The sequence below is a fragment of the Trachurus japonicus genome, chromosome 20 (genome assembly GCF_045865225.1).
Source record: "Trachurus japonicus isolate A0001 chromosome 20, Traja_1.0".
Taxonomy (NCBI): Eukaryota; Metazoa; Chordata; class Actinopteri; order Carangiformes; family Carangidae; genus Trachurus; species Trachurus japonicus.
This window is the reverse complement of record NC_140926.1, coordinates 19,930,814-19,952,543: the sequence shown is the minus strand read 5'-3', so window position 1 is coordinate 19,952,543 and position 21,730 is coordinate 19,930,814. Positions and strand designations below refer to the sequence as shown.

General features: G+C 42.0%; 1 protein-coding gene across 5 annotated transcripts in view; it reads right to left on the bottom strand.

The window, feature by feature from the left end:
* Window positions 1-21,730, bottom strand: part of LOC146966819 (uncharacterized) — a 54,426-nt gene that overhangs the window by 15,145 nt on the left and 17,551 nt on the right. For all 5 annotated transcript variants that reach the window (XM_085763091.1, XM_085763092.1, XM_085763094.1 and 2 more), the window contains exons 3-7: window positions 9,401-9,648; window positions 9,144-9,314; window positions 7,757-7,888; window positions 1,950-2,024; window positions 952-1,044 (exon numbers count right to left, since the gene is read on the bottom strand). In XM_085763091.1, the coding sequence (XP_085619217.1) occupies window positions 952-1,044; window positions 1,950-2,024; window positions 7,757-7,888; window positions 9,144-9,314; window positions 9,401-9,648 (719 nt within the window). The remainder of the gene's footprint in view (window positions 1-951; window positions 1,045-1,949; window positions 2,025-7,756; window positions 7,889-9,143; window positions 9,315-9,400; window positions 9,649-21,730) is intronic.

Below are 21,730 nucleotides of genomic sequence, written 5' to 3'. Positions count from 1 at the left end.
AACAACAACCTGACTACCACTACTGAAAATAAGCTGCTGTTTCAGACATCTGGGCACAGTCGTGGTTGTGTTTTATATTTTGTGCTCCCTTGTTTCCTCTAGTTTATGAATGAAGAGGTGAAAACTGTGTCAGGTGAGCATGTGTGAGAGAGAGCATATAAGCAAAAAGGCATTTAATGGCAGGAAGTGGCAAATTTGTCTGGGGGAAAGACAACTTCTGCCAGTGAATGACTCCCTCCATATTGCAGCCAAGATGTAGAGAGCCTGGCTCATTTAGATGGTATTGTAGTCTGTGAAGTCTCTACCCTGCCATACTGTTGGTATGAATCTCATTTTCTCATTTTCCTGTTTACTACAATTTAGACTCTTGGTTTCTTGATTAAGGTTGGTTGTTTTTCCATCATTAAATCTGTTTTGACGTTGGTGTTTGTCTGAGCTCCATCTTTTTTAAACATATTATAAAGAGAAACATCAGTTCTTAAAGATAAGGAATCTGTCTTCTGCCACCATCTAGGAAAGCAAAAGACTGAGAACCTCCTACAGTTAAGCAGGATCATCCACTGAAGGTTATTTTTAATCTCTTTTCTTTGAAACGGAGAAAAAAGCAATCCGTCAAAAGAGAAGCTGGTGTTTGATGTTGAAAGCGACACACTGTCATCAACCACTTTCTTGTGATTGAAGTTGTCTAAGTAACTATATTTATCCTTAAGTCAAATAACATAGAAGTCTTTTCACCCCTGTCTCTCCACACTGTCGTATTTTTCCCTCTTCATTTGGGAGCAGAGTGAAGCTGGCAGAGAGCTGCACATATCGCCATGTTCCAGTCTCCACCAGGCCTAAAAGGATAAGGGCTGTTTTCTTTGGTCCAAGTCCAGACCAACTAAATAAGAAGGATAGGGGGATGGTGTGGTGTGTACCAGTGTGTATCTGTGTGTGTGTGTCTGTACACACCATGGTATACTCTCTCTCCTCCACAACCTTCTTCACTTCTTCTCTTTCTGCAATGTCCTCATAAGCATCATCACCACTCCCGTATCCAGAGGCCTGGGGGAGAGACGAGTGCAGGGGGAAAAAAAGAGTGAGAAGATAAACATGGACAGAAATGATTAAAAGCTGCTCAACAGACAAAGGACATCTGACCTCAAGCTGTGGAAAGAGACAAATGGATCAGAAATCATGCCAGAAATACATTAAATACTTGCATACCCACTGTTTGTAATTACTCAGGCACTGAAATCAGATTTGATGAATACATGAGAACAAAATATATGTGGAGCAAAAACAACCAATTAGCCCTGAGAGCACAACTTAATTCACTCAAAATGATTGTCCTTAAAAAAAGTAATCTACTTTTCTATTTCCAACCATAATGACACACAGTGCTTTGATTATAGGGGTCCATTTGTAAGAGTTATGAAATAGAACAAAAACACTTGAAACAACACATGCAGTGATTCATTACTTTGTGTACAACTGTTGGTTTGTACACATGGTTTATTTTGAGAAATGCACTTTTAAAGCAGTGTACATCCAATAATAATTTCTAAATGGACTGATGAAAGGAGCAGAAATCTCCTACTGAGCCTTTACTCAGAATTTCCACTAACTTCACATCTGGCAAATTAATCTAAATGTGACTAAAGGCAATTTATATTTCACATTCTAAATACTAGTTTTATGCACAAAAGCACTGCAATGTTCAACTAGAAAAATGGATGAAAGCATTAAGATTTCTTCTAACTAATAACTGGTAACAAGGAAACCAAATATTCAAAGGTATGAAGATAGGCTTGTCCATATACTTTTGGCAATGTGTATGGTAGTGCACTGTTATCACCACTAGAGGGAGCAATGATTCCAGGTTTAAACTGCAGAAGTGGTGTGCTCTGTCAGAACTAGTAAGGGCTGAACTATGTGTGTGTCTGTGTTGTGTTTCCATGCTCACTAACATAAGGATCGTCCTCCTCACACTGGTCATCTGGGGCCGTGGGATCTGACTTCAGCACCAGCTGCTGGATGGAGCCCTGGAGAGAGAGAGAAAGAGAGAGAGAGATAGATAGAGGGGAGTGGAGGAAGAGGAGAGAGTGTGTTAGGCTGCGTGGTAATTTAGCTCAATCTGTGTCATTAAGTTTTATAGAAGCTTTCCGTACATTTCCCACACATACAAACTCAGTGCCTCAGTCTGTCTGCACAAACAGTTTATCTATTTCTCCTCTCCTCGTTATCCCATGCATTATATCTCACTACACACATCCACAAACACCTCACAAAGAAACAGGTGTGTCATGGCTGTTGAAACCATCTGGGCTCCACAAATTATTTCCACAGAAAACCTCAAAAACAACTGGAATATTATTTTTTTATAATAATAATTCAGGTTTTGCATTTTAGAAGTCAAGTCATTATGAGGTTTTATTTGTAAATGTTTATCCATACATATCTGTCAATCATACACACCATTCCACCTCCTCCACCCCTGCAGATACAGATGTTTGACTTCATACTTGGCAACAGACACCCTGATTCAAACACATTGGCCCTCCTTTGAGGAGAGTAACAGCTGCTGTGTGGATCAGCAATGGACTTGTGTAGGTGTTAAGACTGTGACACTGCAACCGTTTACCAGCGATTACACTGACTACAGAGACATCAGTGCTTCGACTGGCCGAGATTCACGAGGGGATGCTGGAGGTCGCCCGGCGATAAAACGTTATCTGATTGATTTCTGACCTTCTGTTCAGGGCGTCAGGTTATCGCAAAGTGAGAGTGGAAATAACTGACGTACGCAACTGTTATGCAACAATTTTTTAAAAAGGGGTGGAAGTTTAAGGTGATAGGGAAAAAGTGTGCGTATGGTGTGCGAATATGCGCGGGAGTGAGTGAGTGGGCCTGCTCTCTTATTAGCTCAGTAAAAACTCACAAAGGCAATTTCAGCCAAGTTTATTGATATTGACTTTAGGCCAGAGGACGAGCACCTGTTTTTAATAGAATGAAGCACGGCCTGTGAAATTCAATGAAGGTGAGGGAGTGAGACGGAGAGAGGGAGGAAAAGAATAGATTAAGAGAGAGAGTGACTGGATATGAACTGGGATGGCAACAAAATCAGACACATCTGTTTGTGCAGTAAACAACACATCTGAAACAAACAAGGAAAATGCACCACACAACCTTCTCCCCTTCCTTTAAACAACTTTAGTATGTGGATTCCCTCTCAAGTTGAGCCACAGAAACCTGGATGAATGATTTGGAAGGTCAGTTTTAAAACTTTGTAATCGCAGGAATGTAAACACTTGAAGTCGACGAGTGGATTTTGTCAGTGCCAGGCTGTTTGTGTGTGGGTGTGTGTGAGCTTTTGAACATACAACCATAAATGTCCCACTCAAAGGGCTATGTCTATAACACGGTTGACTGAATTCAAACTTGCTCAAGTCTATCTGAAACTCCAAAAACATGGACACACAGAAGTACTGTATAGTCAATCTTCTACAGTGTTTGGAGTAACTCAGAGATAAAAGCTCAAGTAGCTGCTTCCACTAGGCAATGTAATCACACTTGAGCTAAAAACCTGTACACACACAGCGTCTAGCTACGGCCCAAACAAAGCTAAGGACTCAGGACCTATTTTCTGTTGTTATGACTAAATTGGAGTCAACACAATGTCCTCATGGAATATTTGAACTAAAAGGAAAAGGTAGCTGCTCTTTCTACAAGATGTTTGGCTCAAATCTTCATATGACCATCTTTCACCAATCAGGAAGTCTTAAGGTGCCAGATGTGAGGATTTAGAATAGCTGCCTCATTTGTGAGACATGTTTAACAGGGATGATAAAACTGTCAGAGGGCCGACTGCAGCCGCTCAGCTCTGGACGTGAGAGGGTGCGGCCTGTTCACTGGGCATCTGCTGGCTTTGGGGTTCAGCCTGACTGATCTGAGCTCAGTGATATTGAGGTGGGTGTGTTTTTGAAATAATAATTGACTCTTTGTTCCTTATGATCAAAAGGCATGTGCTAATGAACAGAGGTGCCATATGTGGTTTAACAAAATAATAATGATTGAGAAAATTTGAAAAATCTGTGAGTCAACTTTTGTGGCACATTCTGAAATACTTTACACAGACTGTTGCCATTGGAAGTCAAATACAAGGTTATATGCTGCTTCGACTGTGAGAATGCTCGGTACGTGCTTGAGTCACCATCTCTCTATTCAGAAGAGCACAACGTTTTCTTAAACCCTAACTGGAAATGTCGAAGATCAGGAGCCACAGGCAAATATCTAACCAGGTCCTCACTTGGGTTATAAATATACCAGCCTGTATATGCTGCTGTGTCACAGCTTTGATATGAATGAAGACTGCCTGTGTGTATTTCACACTGTGGGTATTGTCCACAGTCTGGTATTCAGGAGTGTTCATGTGTCAGGGATGGCAGGCACCATGTTGAGGAAAGTGTTGTTGCCAAAGCAACAGGGTGCAGGTCACTCTGACTGCTACAGGCCAGATGTGTGTGTGTGTGTGTGTGTGTGTGTGTGTGTGTGTGTGTGTGTGTGTGTGTGTGAACGAATGCCATCAGCACTGTGTCCTGGGTCAAGATGCATTTGACTGATTCAAAATATAACCTCAACAGGTTGTGACATAATCGTGTGTTACGTATATATTTACCTAGCCTCTTTCTGCCACAAGGTGTCACTAGCTAATAATAACACAAGACCTGGACTATGAACGGATATACTGTAAGATTATATAGTTATTGTGGACAATGCACTGTATTCATTATATTTTATGCTAAAACCAGGAAAACACATTGAGATTGAGACAAAATTGCTATTCAAACACTGCATTTTTTTGAAAAGCTGTTTCTACTTGGTGGGAAATAAACCCACCCTTCTGACAAAAAAAGTTTTTTATCGTAGCAAACCATGCTTTGAGAAATTTTCAGCACACACACTCTTGGGACAGTAATTTGATTAAGAGCGTACTTGGCTAAGAGAGTGTATTTTTGAACATTATGAGTAAGAAAAACAGTCAGTTGCTCAGGGAGAATGAGAAGACTTATAAAACGGATTGTACTCTCTGATGTAGTGATGGTGCCAGCCACATTTTCCAACGCCCAACATTGAGCATGAAACTAAGGAAAACAAAAATATGACTGAATCAGTGAAGTCAGTGTGGCAGAAGATATTTTTGCATATTTGCTTTTACGTGAGAGAAAGGGTGTGTGTGTGTATGTGTGTGTCCTGCTGCAGAGAGCTGCTGCTGCTGAATGGCTGCTGCTGCTCTCCCTGGGTGGGGATGGAGGATCCCTGTCAGAGCTGCCTGTTCAAACAGTGAACAGCTGGAAACCAACAGTCACTACTGGTCCTCTTTGTTTGAGGGAGTGGAGTAGACAGTGGAGTAGTGAAATCAATGGTGCGGATAGTGGGAGGAGAGATGATGATGGCTTCACTGGAGGTTTACAACTCTTCAGCAATCATGACTTTACTGTGCTGTACTGATTTATGGCGCAGATAAATACATCCATGACTAGAAGCAAAGCAGGGGCGTTGCAGAAGTTCTATTAACACTATTTCTAGCGTTGTGTATAATGTTTGCATGATGCATCCATCCATTTTCAACTGTTTATCCAAGGTTGAGGTTTGCATGATGTGTAATTAAAATAGGCTACTTAATATTAAAACAATGGGCACATAGCCAGAGCATCATTTTTCTTTTCACCTCAACTTCATTTCTCATATTCCAATATTAGAAATACAAAAAGCCTAACTTAATCCTGACTTTCAATCAAGTCGTAATTCACAAAGAACTTTAACACTAAAACTGTCCGTTTGTCTAAGAGAATTTCAAAGTCAACAAAATATAACAATAATTAATGTTTTAAAGCATATACTGATTATAAGTGGATTAATCTAATGAAATCAAGATAAAGTTCTTTCAAGTTGAAAGTTTATACCACTGATAAACTTAAACTTAATACATCAACAGTCCCTCAAAACTGAATGAGGGCACTAACCTCTGCTTTTCATTCAATAATAATTTCTTTATTAATTTAACTTCTTCCTGAGTTCAATACAGAGATACAGGAATTTAAAATAAAGCCTATTATTCCTTTAACACAGTGTTAATATTCTGTAGATGTTTCATTTCATACAAACTGATATTTTTAGCAAAGATATGACAGCAAATATTGTGTTCCCATGATGCTTTGGCCAAATATCAGAAACAAAGAGTCACTGGAAAGAATAACAATTTTAATTCATATGACACTAAATTGAATTGTAATGTTAAGAGGAAAAACAACTTCCTGGTTCTTCCTGTGTCTCTATTATCAGATCAGTGACCCTGCTTCCCCACAAAGTCAGTAAAAGTCCACTGCTATGAATGAAGTCGCTGTCTGGAGCCAGTCAAAAAGATGGTGAGTGGCCACTTTAGCTCAACAGGATGAAGATACTTTAAAATCTCCATGACATTCATCATCTAAACAGTTGTACAGTGAGGTTTTTTTATTTTTTGGCTTGGCTCTCTTTGTGATGTAAATACCTGTGTTGGAGCAGGTTTTAAACCACAGCAGGGAGTAGATAGCTTTTTTGATTAGGTTATTCCAGAACAAAACCGACTCCCCTCTGAGACCAAGAACTCCTGAATAAGCAAGCGCTCTGTGTGCCTGGCTCGCGACGCTTCTTTGAAACTCTCTTCAGATTTCACTAATAAAATGTTAATGAGAGAAAAGCTGCCTGGCGATAGGAATTTCTTTCCAGTGTTCGGGAAACGATGTTGTAGTTTTTCCCGTCACACGAACTCACAAATCAGAAGGAAGGAAAGAGGGCAAAAGATTGTGATGCAGCAGAGAGGAGGCCTGGTCTTTGTTTTTAAGATGACAGGGTCATGTATTTTTTCTTATTTAGCCATTGGCCATGGAAACATTTATTCTATAATAAACTCTTCTTAATAACATGTAATAATTTCAGATCTAACATCTTGATAACATTGAAAGCACAGACAATAGCTTGGCTAAAATTGAATGATATTCCCTTTACACTGGACTATTTTCTTCTCATCATCCCTCCATCCCAGCTGCATTGGGAGCAGCATTGCCTTTCACTGCAATTACAAAACAGAAAATCACAGATGATTGGGAGGAAAGCACTGGAGCATTTACTGGTTCATTTTCTTTTACAAGAGCCCAGAGAGAAGAACACAGCATCGCATGTGTTACTACTTCTTCTCCTGGATCTGATTCCTCAGCACTTCTCAATCACACACCTCTCATTATAACCATTCAGGGATATTTTTAACAGCACATGCATTGAACTAGAACTTCCACAATTGCATCCCCGCTATTGTTTCATTGTAATTCTTTTAATTGATGAACTGGCGACCGCGCATACAGCATAAGTTATTCAAGATGAGCCTATCGGCCATCTTCCAAACAATGTAAATCACACACATTTTGTCATTTATGAGGTCCCACAGGATGAGGCAGTGCTCATAAACACATGTGGTCATTCATTCCTCGTCTCCTGTGGCGGTCATAAAGCTGCCAACAAGGACGATTGTGTTCATGTCTCAAATATAAAATAGGAGAACCGCCCCAATGCCACGTTTATCTCTGCAGCGAGCAGCCCAGTCATTCATTCCTTTCACTGATCCAGCACATCTGACTCTAGGGATGAAGATGCAGTGCAAGGGACACAGGAGGGAATCGTGGTGTTAAATACTTCATGGGTGGCTCTTACACTTAGATAAACAAATACTCCAACTCACCACAAACCTGGGCAGGCCCATACCCCCAGCGTTTCCCACAAAGATCCCAGAGCTGGCCTCGAAGGTCAGAGGCTGAGGACTCCTGGTAAAGGCCACTCGGTGGTACTCCTCACAGTCCATGTAGAGACGCACCTGAAGGACCGGGGCAGAGACACACACAGTTTAAGCTTAAAACATCTTCATCTGACACAACACAGTAATCAATCACATTAACTGAGCTCCCAGCGAAGTGTCATTTTACAACATTGTCATATATTAAATAACCATGTGGAAAAGATGCAAGACTCAAGTGAAGCCAACAAATTCAACAGTCAACACGTATTATTGGCTGTGCAGCCAGAAGCCATCACAGCTTTTTTCCTCTGTGCCACTGAACTCCACTGTTGGCCACAAACTATTTAAAAACACATGAATGAGCCGCATCCATTCCACTGAGTGACATGTTCTCTCATTATGATGACTTTTATGTTTATTTTGATGAGTCCCACACACATCGACCTGCGGTTGTAAATACAGGAGCAATAAATCTCCAGTGGAAAATAGTCACAAGAGTGTACTATTTACACCTTAGTCGTGTTTGCTGTGGACAGCATAGTACAGTGGAGAGTTTGTAAGAAGATATTTGGAACTCTTTATTGTATATTGATCTGTTTTTACACATCCACTTGTTGCTATAGTGCTTGCACATGAATAATATTACTCGTCCGATTTGATATGGAGACCAAAGTTACAAAAACCCAGTTGTTTTCTTGGAAAAGTGTTTTTCTTCCACTCTCAGAAACTTTCACAATGTATACCTGGGAAAAAAGACTTTTTTGTTATAAATTCCAGTCAAATCCAGAAAATTAAAAAAAATAAATCCTAATTGTCATGTACCCTCAACAGTTCCATCAACAGATTCCACAAAACCTGGGATGTCAACAATTGACCTGGTCTGGAACTGGAACTCTGAATGATTACACCTGCCCTTGAACAAATTCTGTAATAAGAAGTATTAGGTATTTTATTATTATTTATCTACCCGTTTGTTTGTCCTTATTATTTACATATACTACTTTGCCATGGGATTAAGTTGTATTATGTTTGCATAATTGAAAACTTCAAAATAAAGTATTCCAAAAAAAAAAGAAAAGAAGTATTAGGTGCACTTGTTGCTTTTGTTGTTGTTTTCTATGTTTTCTTTTTCTTTTTTCCCTCTTGTCTTTGCCTGTCTGTTGTCTATGAGTTTGTCACATTGATTTGGGGTTTGAACTGTCTCTGTCTATTGTCGGGACTGTTTGTTATAGGTATTTGTAAAACAAAGAATATGATTGTTTTATATGTTAATTGGAAAATTACAAATAAAGTGTTTAAAAAAAAAAAAAATCCTACTTGTCACCACACCCACCTCTGCCCCCTGCACAGTCATGGTGAACCTCGCCCATCTTCCTGTCAGGTCTCCCATTTTGAAGGAAGCGGCTTCCTGGGTCCCGCCAGTCGTACCGGGGTCAGTGTAGTACAGTACGACTCTCTGGGAGCCATCCTCCACCTCTGACAACGCTATACCTAAATGTACAATCTTAACAACAAAGTTTGATGTTAATAGAGACAGAAAATAAACAGAGAATGACAGATAAGTGGAGTTAAACACAATGACTGTCATACTTTCTGATAAGCATCTGTGATGGCGAACAGGACGCCGCCGCGCCGTGTGGTGGGTTTAGCGATGACGGTGACGGCGAAGTCGTTGTAAAACGGGTCGGGGATGAAGGACTTTGTGAGGCGGCCCACGTTGGCATCCGGCCCAAAACTGTAGGCGGGGTAACCCTCAAACCCTGTGACGAAGGAGACGGAGGGGGGGAGGGGCACGCCGATCAACTCTGTCAGGTCCAAGGCTCCCAGAGAACCACGCTCTGCAAAAATAACAAAAACAAATATAAGAGATGGGAAGTACAGAACCTGAACCCAGAGTGCAGTATCTTTCTATAAATTAAATCAAGCTGAAAAGAACAGAAGCAACATGAGGAATACAGTAAGGGGTTAAACTTGGCTCCAGGTTCATGCACAGACAACCAGAGTCCTGTTGGTACCTGGGTGCAGACAACATAATGATGCAGCTGCCATGTGCAGTGTGCTGTGTGCTGTGTGTTTGATGGGTGCTTGAAGGTGACAGGACAGACAGTCCACACGGAGCAGGGGGGCCAGTGCTGAACTCCAGCCGGAGCCTCCCCAGTGGGAAGATCCAACCTCAGGTCAGACCACTGAGATATTAAAGCATTCCACAATGCAGAGTGGCAATTATCCTCTACAACTCATGTTATGGGGCTGAAAAGATGGAGCTCTACAGATGATTAAATCTACAGAACATTTAACCCTAAACCATCCTCCATACTGTACATGTTCACTTTTCATCCATGGAGTTCAGGTGGGCCACAGATCTCCTTCACACATATTCTCCATGAGTTCCCAGATCAGCGCTGAATCTGCTCCAACCAGCTTGGATTCTGTCCTCAGACGTTTTACAGTTTGACAACATGTCAGATACACCCCATAAAGTTTGCCAAGAGGCTGAGAGAGGGGGCTTCCGACTGTCTAATGCCCCAGCCCATGTCATCATATTCTGCATACTTAACCATCATTGTACGCACGGCTGGATGCACATTTGCCTGCTCTCTTCCTGTCTGTCAGTCACACATATGCACATAAATGAACACACACACTCTCTCGAGCAAGCCAGACTCTTATTCTCCCTCCAACAGACACGCAAGCACTTTGTGAATGCCCACCTACCACTTCTCCTTTCTCCTCCTCTCTCTCTCTCTCTCTGTCAAACACATGCTCACACACAGTCCCCACCGCCACACCTGGTTCTCCTTAGTGGGAGGAACCCCTGGAACAATCGTCTGTTCTTCGGGTGCATATGGGCAGCGGGGTATAGATGCTGGGCATCTGGGAAACATTAGGCTAAGTCCAACACACACGTGCTGCGCAGCGGCAGCTCCTGTAAATTAGGCTGCACCGCGTAGCCTGAGTGTGTGTGTGAGTGAGGTGGCTACGCAGACGAAGACAGAGGAGAAAAGAGACAGAGATGAAGTAGGAGAGTGCCAACATTAACACTTCCACAAGGGCAGAGTGTGTGTGTTAGTAGTATACTGTGAGCCGCCACGCCCCCCACCCACACAGGAAGAGGGGCACACTTCTCCCCCCTTTGCACTAATAGGATTGAAAGCCCTGCAGACTTGGGCAATTAAAAAATAACAATGGGGTGCAACCCACCCCACTCTGCTGTGTGGCCTCCACCGTAGCCCACAGTGAGGGAAATAACAGCGTTGTTGTGTTATAACAGTAACTCTTTTGATGACTCATTATTGTACTGAAAAAAGTAGTGTCATTATTTTCTGTTACTGTTTCTGACAATAAAATGTGCCGTTCCTTGACTGTTGTATGTTATATACACATTTTTCAAAAAATGTGTTTATCTGGTACTAACCAACTCACTACGCTACGTCGTGGACCTGGGCTTGTGCGGAGGAATACTGAGTGAGTTGGATAGTTCCAGATAAACGGGTGGTTAGGGTTATGGTTAGAGGGTTAGGGGGGTGAGTCCAAGTAATATCACAGACGCCACAATTGGTTACATTTATAATGTAGTAATTCAGTTACTAATTCAGTTACCCTTTGGGGAAAGTAACTAGTAACTATTACTAATTACTTTAAAGTAACGTGGCCAACACTGGTGGCTGAGTACTGTACAACAAGGCTGGACTGTGTTTACAGCTGCTTCTGTCTCTGCCTGACACAGTGAAATCAGAGCTAAAACAAGCTTTAATATTTTCCAAGGCACTGACTCATTTCTGATTCTGGAGAACCCTGGAGTCAGAACGAGGTGACCCGTTTTGTTGGCGGCTTCACAACTAGACGCAGACGCTGCTCTCCATCTTGTGTGTTGTCAGTGGTGAAGCTCTGCCAGCGGCGCCTGCCAACATTCCCACAGGTCGGCCTGTCGCTCCTCGTCGCCTCTGCCCAAATGTGACATCACTGCAGATGTTCCCCCCCTAGTAGGTCAGCAGCCTTAACAGCTGGGCAGATCGCCATGGAAACTAAAAAAGAAGATACACTCTCTGAACTCGCTCGAGCTCTCGTCACGGAAACGGACGCTACGCAGGGTCGATGTTTCTCCTGTGACCGTGCATCATCCCATCGGCTTATTCGCAACAAACAGCTGATCAAGTTCAGGCTGTGGAGCTTAATGATGCTGTCAGTGAGAGAGGAAGAAGAGCGGTGAGACATCCCAGTGGAGGACAATGTCAGCTGTGAGCAATTCCAAGTTAGGGTGTGACTTCAGACTAATCAGACTTGGCTGAGTCGGAGCACCACCTGCACCGGAGCACAGAGCAGAGAGCAGAGCAGAGGAGGAGACACAGTCAATGTTCACACTAATATCCTCAATATGTATGAATGAAGTACAGGACACTGCCAGGTGACTCACTGAGGAAGGTAAACTTTGTTCATGGGAACAAGAGGATCTGACCGCAGTGAGGACAGGAGCAGACATGCAGTTAAAGTATAGCACATTTTAATTGGTCAAGGATATTAACAAATTGTCCATTTCATGATAATAAACTAAGAAAAGTAAGTAAAGGTGTTGATAGTACGGTAGGTGTATGAGGGTGTGTGTTTGCATGTGTGTGTGTGTGTGTTTACAGGGTATCTAGTGTTTGCATGCCTGCTGCCTTTCCAAATGTGCAACAGACAATCCAAACACTGCTGTCTCCACAGTGCCGTTTCTTAAAAGGGTCAGTGTGTTTTGGCAGCGTGCGTCTCTTACTGAGAAAAGTCCCGGGGTGACACACTGTTACGGCAAAATCCAGACCCCGATAAAGACCGGCTCTTTGTTTTCTGAAGAACTGTGACTATGGGATTTCAAAGGGTGGGAAATAACTTAGTTTGTAACTTACACATTAATCAAACAGGCAATTCAGCATCAGTTAAGAGCACAGTACCATAGAGAGCTGAATGGTTCTCTTGACCAACCTCTAGATCTAGCACAAAATATGGAAATGCTGCAAGAGGAAATCTGTTCAACTGGCTGAGCAAGGACTTTTTAAAGTTTAACTGTACAACAGCACAACTGCACTTGAGTTTCACCAGAGCACTAAATGCACAAGTGGACAAAATGCTTCATTTAATATCACATCAGCACAGACATCTACTGGCATATCATTGTGCAACACAACTGTGTGTTCACCAGAGACACACACAAACAAATTCACATTCTTATGCATAAACACACTCATAACTCTCAATAAGAGCAGAACAAAACAGGTTTGTTCTGGTGCTCAGATCCCGGACAGAGCACAGGCCTAGATAAACTGCTCCTGGTAGAAAATGCAGGGGTTTCCCATTATTTTGTGTTTCACATTATCATTACAGTCCACAATCAGCTTCTCATTTGTAGGTCTGGTGGGTGTTCACCTCACAGTGTATAACAAAACTATAGTCCGCCCTAGGTTTTAAAACTTGTGTGCTTGGCTCAGATTTTCAGATGTTAAAGCCTGATCAGAAAAAGGGGGGAAGAGTATCTATCATCACCACGTTATTATGGCCCAGACTTTGGACGACTCTGAATGGCTCTGGCCAGAGAAACCCAGCTGTCTGTCAGTGCACAGCAGTTTGTAATGAGCTGCCACATATGACGAGAGGCTCCAACTCTGGAATCTGATCAGACCTCCACCACCAATAACGCCACATCATCACAGATCGTCAGATAAAAAACATGTTTACTCCACCACCATACAAGTGTGCCTCCACAAACACACACACAGATTGCCTCGTTTCAGCAGCGCAATCCAGAACAAATGGCTCGTAAACTCTAGTCAAGTATTTAGAGATGCTAAATCTCTGTGGCTGTGGTCACACCGCGTTTTACAAACAAGCTGCTGTCTTTCCCAGAGTTTCTCTCATCGGCTAATCATTTTTAACCCCTTGTCTGTTCCTGTAAAAAACAATTAACTCCACAGACTTGTACTGGGAACTTCTACAAGGACACATCTGCCAGAAATCACAGCAAAAACCTCAGATAATCATGATAAGCTTTGGGGAAAAAAGAGATTGCAATAATGAGCTATGCTGGGAATAAAGTAAAACCAGACAAATAAACAATACGACTTTCATTGGCTTCATCAAAAAGTTACCTCTTGCCAGTAGATTTTGAAATAATAAATGACTGGGTGCTATTGAATGCACCAGGGTTAAGATTACACCTGCATCTTAGAGACAAATGCGAAGGCAGTAAATCATGAATAAGATTATATCAAATGTCTGATTAGAAACTTGGGAATCAAATACTTGTGTAATGAGGGAAGTGATTATTGTTGAACACACTCGCTTTGTAGTTAATAGGCCAAAACATGCAGCGGTACTAGTACAGACCTGGGTTTTTAATGGACCAAAGAGTCATTTAACACCTGTTTAAGCTTGAGGAGGCTTACTGACAACCAGATGTGCTTCTCACATCTGTGTGATGGCACAGGGTTTCAAATAAACGGGGATTTCCTCTCTATTCTGTTCCACACTTCTGCAGATTAACTGTTTCTAAAGCGCCTCATGTCATTCACTCAGGTAGACAAAACAAGAGCCCGCCGCAGCGCTTGATTGACAGGGGGAGATGTGATGTCAGCCGCGTCTTGTTGTGAAGAGCAGGAAGTTCTGGGTAAATTGCGAAGACCACACAGCGCGTGTGTTTGACCCGTGTGTGTGCGACCAGGTGAGGCTACGGGCCTCCCGTTTAGCACAAAGCTGCTCTGTTAGCGTCTCCGCTCAAGTGCCAAGTCAGCGCAGTCATTAAGAGGAGGAGAGCGTGTAGACCGTGATCAAAGACTCCTAGTGCTTAGCTCACTTAGCTCAGACATGAATGGATCATGTCGAGGATGATGTCAGAAACAAAAGGCACTTTTTCCCCAATGGTGTGAATAGCTGATGGAAGAGATTAAAGGGATACTTCACCCAAAATCAATAATTCACCAATTTTCTACTCACTGCCATGCCAAGGAAGGGTTCTGAGTTATCAAAACGCTTTTGGAGTTCCTGGGGGGGTCCAGTCGGCAACGGATTTTCATATAATGGCGGCGGATAGAGTTCACTTTAGAGTTCACTACTACTACAACAAGGCTAAAAACAGAGATCAAATAATTTTTTTTCTGGACAACTTTTTCATGTCGCTTGGGTCAGTCTGCACGAGCAGTATGGAGGTATTTATATGTTTCATAGTGTGTGTTTTGGACGATTCAAAAGTGAACTCTATCCGCCGCCAAAAATCTGTTGCTAGCCGGACCCCCCCGGAACTCCTAAAGTGTTTGGATAACTCTGAAAGTTCTCCAAACCCTATCTTGGCATGACGGTGAGTAGAAGATTGGTGAATTATTGATTTTGGGTGAAGTATCCCTTTAAGCTTGTCTGTGCTGTATGGAAATACATCCTGATGTGCTCTAGAAAAAAAATGTCTTTCTTTACAGTTTTCTTTATCAATAAAGCCTAGAAAGACAGAGTAGTAGCAGCTCGTAAATCAATGGCTTACCCTTCATATACAGTTTATGTTTATTGTGTTATGTTTATTTATTTTCTGAATGCATTTGCGTCATACAGGAAAGGAGGAACGTTAGTGAACCAGTCAACACAGAATATGAGAAAGACAAGTGGTAATTTCATCATGGGAAACATCTGTCATGTTTAGAAATATGAGATTCATGCATCTGAGGAATGAGGTAGCACCTGCGTATGTTAGGTTTCCTGTATGTTGGGAATGTGATAGTCATGCGCAGATCAAAATAAGTACCCTGTGTGGATCATATGCACAGAAACAACCCAACACACAAAGAATGTCCCCAAGTCAGCAAGCTACCAGCTCTGCTCAATTTGATACAGCTTTTTCAGACAGGTTTTATCCAAAACAGACAGTTTGTGGTTGATTCTGCATCCATTTATTCCTCCCAGTGGGGAAAACTGATTACATGGTGTTGCAAGCACCTTACAGCAGCAGCTGAACCATATGAGCCACACGTGGAAACAAACGCTATGAAGACGTGCTGAAGATGATTTGTATTGGGAAAATATCTTCTACTGTTTCAAGGGTGGGTCCACCAAAATAAAAAATAAAAAAATTCCTCACATCTTTTTGGTGGTATTATGCCATCCAGATAGCTATGGTTCTCATTTGTTCTTCTGCCTCCACACACAGTTTAACAGAAGTCGATAGAAATTTGTTTGTGATTAGTTTTCAAAAAGCAAGAAAAATTACCATAACTCACTGCACAATTTCCACATTTTTTCCCCAAATATAGTCTCCATGAAACATGATGACAGTATTGATGTCTTAAAATGATTGTAAATAAAACCAGAACTATCTGCATGACTGCATTTCCTTTTTATTTTGATGTGTGAACACTTGAAGCCTAAATCAAAAAATTATCTGTAAATAAACCCCAGATACACCTTCATTGTACGGTGGCCCTGAGAGCTCAAAGCACTGCTACTTAGTAAGCACATGCAAATGCACACCACAAATTCAAAAAACTGAATTTCTCAACACAGGTACTGAAAATTCTCACAAAAACAAAAGCAGTGGCAGGGGATACTAAAAAGGTGAAAGATGAAACCGTTGTCTGATGTCCTGTTGTGACTTTTTAGCTTAAAAACATTGTGTATTTTCATCACTTCTTTCCCTTTCTAGTTATTCCCCTTAATTCTGATGCCAAGAGCGAGAGATAGAGACATGAAAAGAGAGGGAGACGGAGAGAGAGAGAGCTTTGGCACATAGGGCCATGATTTGGCTTCAGACATGGTTTTCTGCAGTTAGGATTGACGCCTTCATGGTGCCCCCACCCATATTCCTGTGTCCACTGGAGACATTTCTGTTGTGTTGTAGGATTGACTTTGCAGTGTATTAGTTCATTTGCATGTAGTTTCTTAATTTGCAGTGCTTTGAGCTCTCAGGGCCACCGTAGAGTAGTCCTGAGGAAGCACAGTTACAATGGAGTCCTTCATATGCTGGGAAATCCAAATAAATACCTGGAGTAAATATGTGGGGTTTCCAAAGTGGGACGGTACTGCAGCTTCAATGTACAGCAGGAATATAAATGGAGCTTGTTGTCTGTTTGTTAAACCTTGAAATCTCAGCACCCTCCTAGTGACCTGAACCAAACCTATGCGGAAGAGACCCATTTCTCATATCATATCTGAAAAAGGGTAAATATTTGTTTCAGTCCCAAACTGTTTGCTCCAGAAATTCTCAAAGTAGGACATTTTCATGATAAAGCCAACATGAGTTCATGTATTAATGGGCCTACAACAGGACACCAGCACAAACACAGCGCGGCTGATTATCTCATAAAATGGAAACAGCTTTTATAGCTATTTAAATTTAAAGTGCTGGTGAGATGAACCAGATGGTTTACAGGAATCTGAATAAGCTGTTTCAAAGCCTGCCATCCTCGCTGCTGGAACAGACCCAAACATATCTCCGCAGGTATTGTAATTCATATTTGGATAAATACAACTTCATTTTTTTAAGCTATCAACACTCTCCATTTGACAATTAGTCTCCGCCGGAAAGGCTGTGAGAGGCTGTTTGGGTTATTTCCTACTCAACCATGTGAGGTCATATCATTTGGGAACATTGTAAATGACAGAAATTGTTTTCCACAGCGGCCCGTTTTCCTCATTGTATACCACATTTATCAGTGTTGATGCTGGGGAGGTGCGCTCCACATTCATTCTGGATGGTGAGTTATGTAAACAAAGTACGCCTGATGCAGCTGTTGGGAACACCAACCGCAGCAATGTGCATTCGTTACCGACTCCAGAAGAAAAGAAGTGTCGGCATTAATTTGCTGTTACCAGCTACATCACCACCAGTCACATCCAAATTCTATCTCCAGGATTTCATAACCAATCAGTTTTCCCACCCATGACACATTATGCTCTTGGCTCAGCAGCAGTGCTCTACAAAGTCTCAGTGCCAAGACTGACTCAACCAAAACTCTGCTCATGTCCCCAGTTAACCCCTGTAGAGAGCTCCGGTCTCCATGGAAGAAAAAGAGCTACTTCAGCATTGTGCTCGGTGTCTGATTATTCAGGCATGAGCTATTAGTTCCCTGGGTGGAAAAAAAATAAATATATAAAAGAAAATGCAATTAGCTTTGTCGGGTAAAGGGAAGCAAATTCCAAACATTAAATGTTTTTGGGGAAATTCCACAGTAGCCAAACCAGTATAAATAATACGACCATCCCGCAGGGAGGAAATGATAAGCTGGATGGAGAGCTAATGCTAAGTGGCTTTAGTCGCAGACCCGAGTAACACAAATCTCTGGTTAGTTTATTCAGAACTTTATTTTAAAAACATTTACAGACTAAAAACAAACTAAAATCTTTGGGTATTAATGATACAATTTTGGACATATTTTGTTGGTCTGACGTTTATCCCAATAGATTTCACATAGAAACACCAAAATATTTTATTTCTTACTGGAATAAAAAAACAATACAAGACAGTCATGCGCTTTAAAAAGACTGATTTCTACCAACTCTTTCCAATGGGTTTCACATGCCACAATTTGTCAGACACTGCTTTTGAAATTAAGTGGAAACGCCACACTGCAACAGTGGCCCAAACAGGCACACCTCTTTGTGCTGTTGTTGAACAAGCGCAAAGCGCAAAGCTCCAGTTTGACTCCAGTTTGTGCTCCAAGAAATGACTCGCTGTGCCCGCCGCAATAAAATGAGGTAGTGCACACTGTCTCATCCTTATTGATGCCAGCTGCAGCACTGAAACCACCAAGCAACACTCCCAGATGTCAGGAGATGGGTTTTATTATAGCATCTACTGTGGGGTTTTATCACTGATTTATTTGTATCCGTTTGTGATTTCCACAGACAGAAATGTAGGAGCAGCTTATTAATGTCCGATGTGGCGACTGCAGTTTTATATCTGCTTTTTGCTGATGAAGTCGTCCTGGTCTTTGACTCTATTGCACCGTGACCTTGAATTGTGAGTAGATGCCAAAAGCAACAGAGTTTAAGTAACCTGAGCTCTTTTTCACATGTGATTGTATCAGGTGCAAGCCTACTAGCGATACAGGTGTTCAACTGTAGTTGGGCTTTATGGAAAATGCCAGTTCAACCATGTTCCAGACTGCCACCTATGATAAAGAGTAAATGGTTTAAGTGATTCAAGGACAATTGAACTGATCACAGAAGCTCCTACCAGAGGTAAACTGAACACGTCTCACTGGGTAGACCCAAAACACACTGGAGGGATTATATAGGTCAGCCTCAGACCTAGAGACACCTTGGGATCCCCCAGGGACAGCCCATGACCTCTGGGAAACTCTGAACTTGCAAGACTAGACTCAGTTAAGCTGAATGGATGGACTTCATAATCAACACAGACAGGCTCATGTTTTCTCATTAACTGCTGCTCAAGCACTATGTGAGTAAGTATTAGATTCCAGTGAACCAAATGACTACAGTGTCTACAATGGCTGTCGTCATGGAAGTTATTCTAGCAGTTATAGCAGTGTAAATGCAGCATTGTGACAGTAACTCCCACTGTTCAGCCAAAGCCAAAGGATTAAGGATTCATTAGTCGCCCGTCTTCTTCCTGATGGTTGATGGGATGGATTTAGAGGAATATCCATCATTATGGATAGAGTGCTGCGTATTTTCCTCTCAAGGCTCGAGTGTTTACATGCTCAAAAGACCGTCAGCCTGTGGCCAAACCCTACACCAGAGATTTTATTGTATTTATACTTCCTTTATACTTCCTTAATTCAGCCAACAGGAGGACATGCGAGATTGAAGCTGCAACAATGATTGTCTTACTAGTTGGAAACCTTTTCTTAATGTAGCTTTAAAAAGCTCTCTCTCTCTATAGCCCTTTCACACTGCACTACACACACACACACACAACGGGAGCCTTATGTGTGACAGGTAAAGTGAGGTCTGGGCTGGGGTAAAGGGGGCTGAGCGGTAAGCGGAACGCATTCTTGTGTTTCATCCAACATTCATCTTGGGGAGCAGGGTCAGTGAAGCTGCTCAGCTACCTCTCGGCCGGTGGTCCCACAGACGATCGTCCACTTAATGTATGGTAATGTATACAGTGGAAAGCTTTCAATGAAGCACGCAAACTGGTGGTCTGAATCTGTTCTTTGATCCACTTTTCTCTTCCGCTGCAGTCGTGCAAAATGCAAACAGGTATAGAGTGTGACGTTCTGTCAAATGGCATTTGGTTGCATTTCCTATCATGGATCGTAAATATCTTAAATATTAGCCGTTTGTTCAATGTCTTCAAAATAGCTGTAATTGTGACATCTTCCACGGTCACCCAGGGCTTAAACTGTCGTGGAAAAAACAGACGTCTGCCAGGAAACTAGTTTTTTAGTGGTAGCACTGCTGTAGGTTTGACAGGGGGGTAAGGGGTCCCAGTGCGACTCCAGTAGACCATGGAACAGGAGCGGATAATGACTTCCTAATGACAACAGTGTAATTGTAGCATCCAGGAGGAGAGGAGGGGGTCATTTCAGGTCAGGGCAGAAAAAGCTTGCAGTGTCATGATTTATGTCCATGATGTTTAACTTAAAAAAAAAAAAAATCTTATTTCTAAGCAGGAACAGACTTAGAATTTCCTCTTTGGTGCAGACTGGGCATTTCATGTTATGAATAACTTAATTTATATCCCAGCGGCTATGCTTTTCATATTCGTCCCATGTCATGTTACACTCTAAAAGAAATGTTTCTTTCTGCTCACGCATACCATTTGCAATAACAGAGGTAAAACTCCAATTTCAGGAATCTATTAGGCTCAGTAATATAGGAATTCAAACCATCTCTGCAGATTTAAAGCTGTTTTGGTGTGAGTCTGGACCGGCCATTCAGAGGTCTGGAGTGTGCCCATATAAGCCGACACTGGACAGGACTGGGGTCACTGATAAGGGTCTTTTTTCTCCATATCCGTACAAGCTGGCCAGGTCCAAGGCTGCTCAGTGCCAAAGGCCGAATAGTTGAGTCAGTTAGTGTCAGCGGAGCCAAGTATTCCTCCAGTCTCTCTAACCAGAAACACACACAAACACACTTCTACGCTCGCATACACGCACACTGTCGCCAGCTCCCCTGCTCCTTCAGAGTTCTTATCTTCCATCTCAATATGGGGCACCGACTTGGCAGTAGCGGCGAGAGAACAGGATCACCTTTGTAAAGTGGAATATTTGCCGTATTTTCTTCTTAATTTTTCACTTAAGCCCCTCGGGTCACTTTTCAGCAGAATATCGGAGTTACGTGCAGCTTTCAGGTGCATACGCCGCTGCATACGCCGCTGGAAAAAGCAAGCTCAGGTACACGGCTAAACACAAACATCTGTAGCAACGTTGGTCTTCATCCTGTTTCATGTGCAACTGAGTCGAGTTAAAAGACATACAGTATTTTTCTGATTGGACAAGCCAAAAATAATGTGGGAGATCTAATGTTATCGTGCCACATTGAGAATTTACTTATTCAAGAGAACCTCAAATACACAAGATATGCTCAATAGCTGGAATGAGATTTCATGCAAACTATGAAATTCTTGGAGAAATGAAAACCTAACACAATATTATAAATGACACAGGAGGACCAAATACAACAGATGGTCTTGAGCCTGGGCTGATTGTGGTTGGTACTTTGAGTGAGATGGAAAACACAAAAGGACAATGAAGGACCTCAGAGCCTCAGACGGGCAGATAAAAGCTGACAGAGCAAGTAAGCACCACATTTAAAGGAAGGCTTGACTACAAAATGTTTTCTAGACTCTCAAGTTCAAATTTTATTACTAGTTAGATCTGATAATTTTTAATGTGTTTCCTTATAATGTTTAAAACCTTTTGGAAGTTCTCCTTACTCGGCCTGTGAGTTAATTAAAGCAGCAAGAGGCTGGTGGTAAAAGCGGACATCCTCAGGGGTCAGATG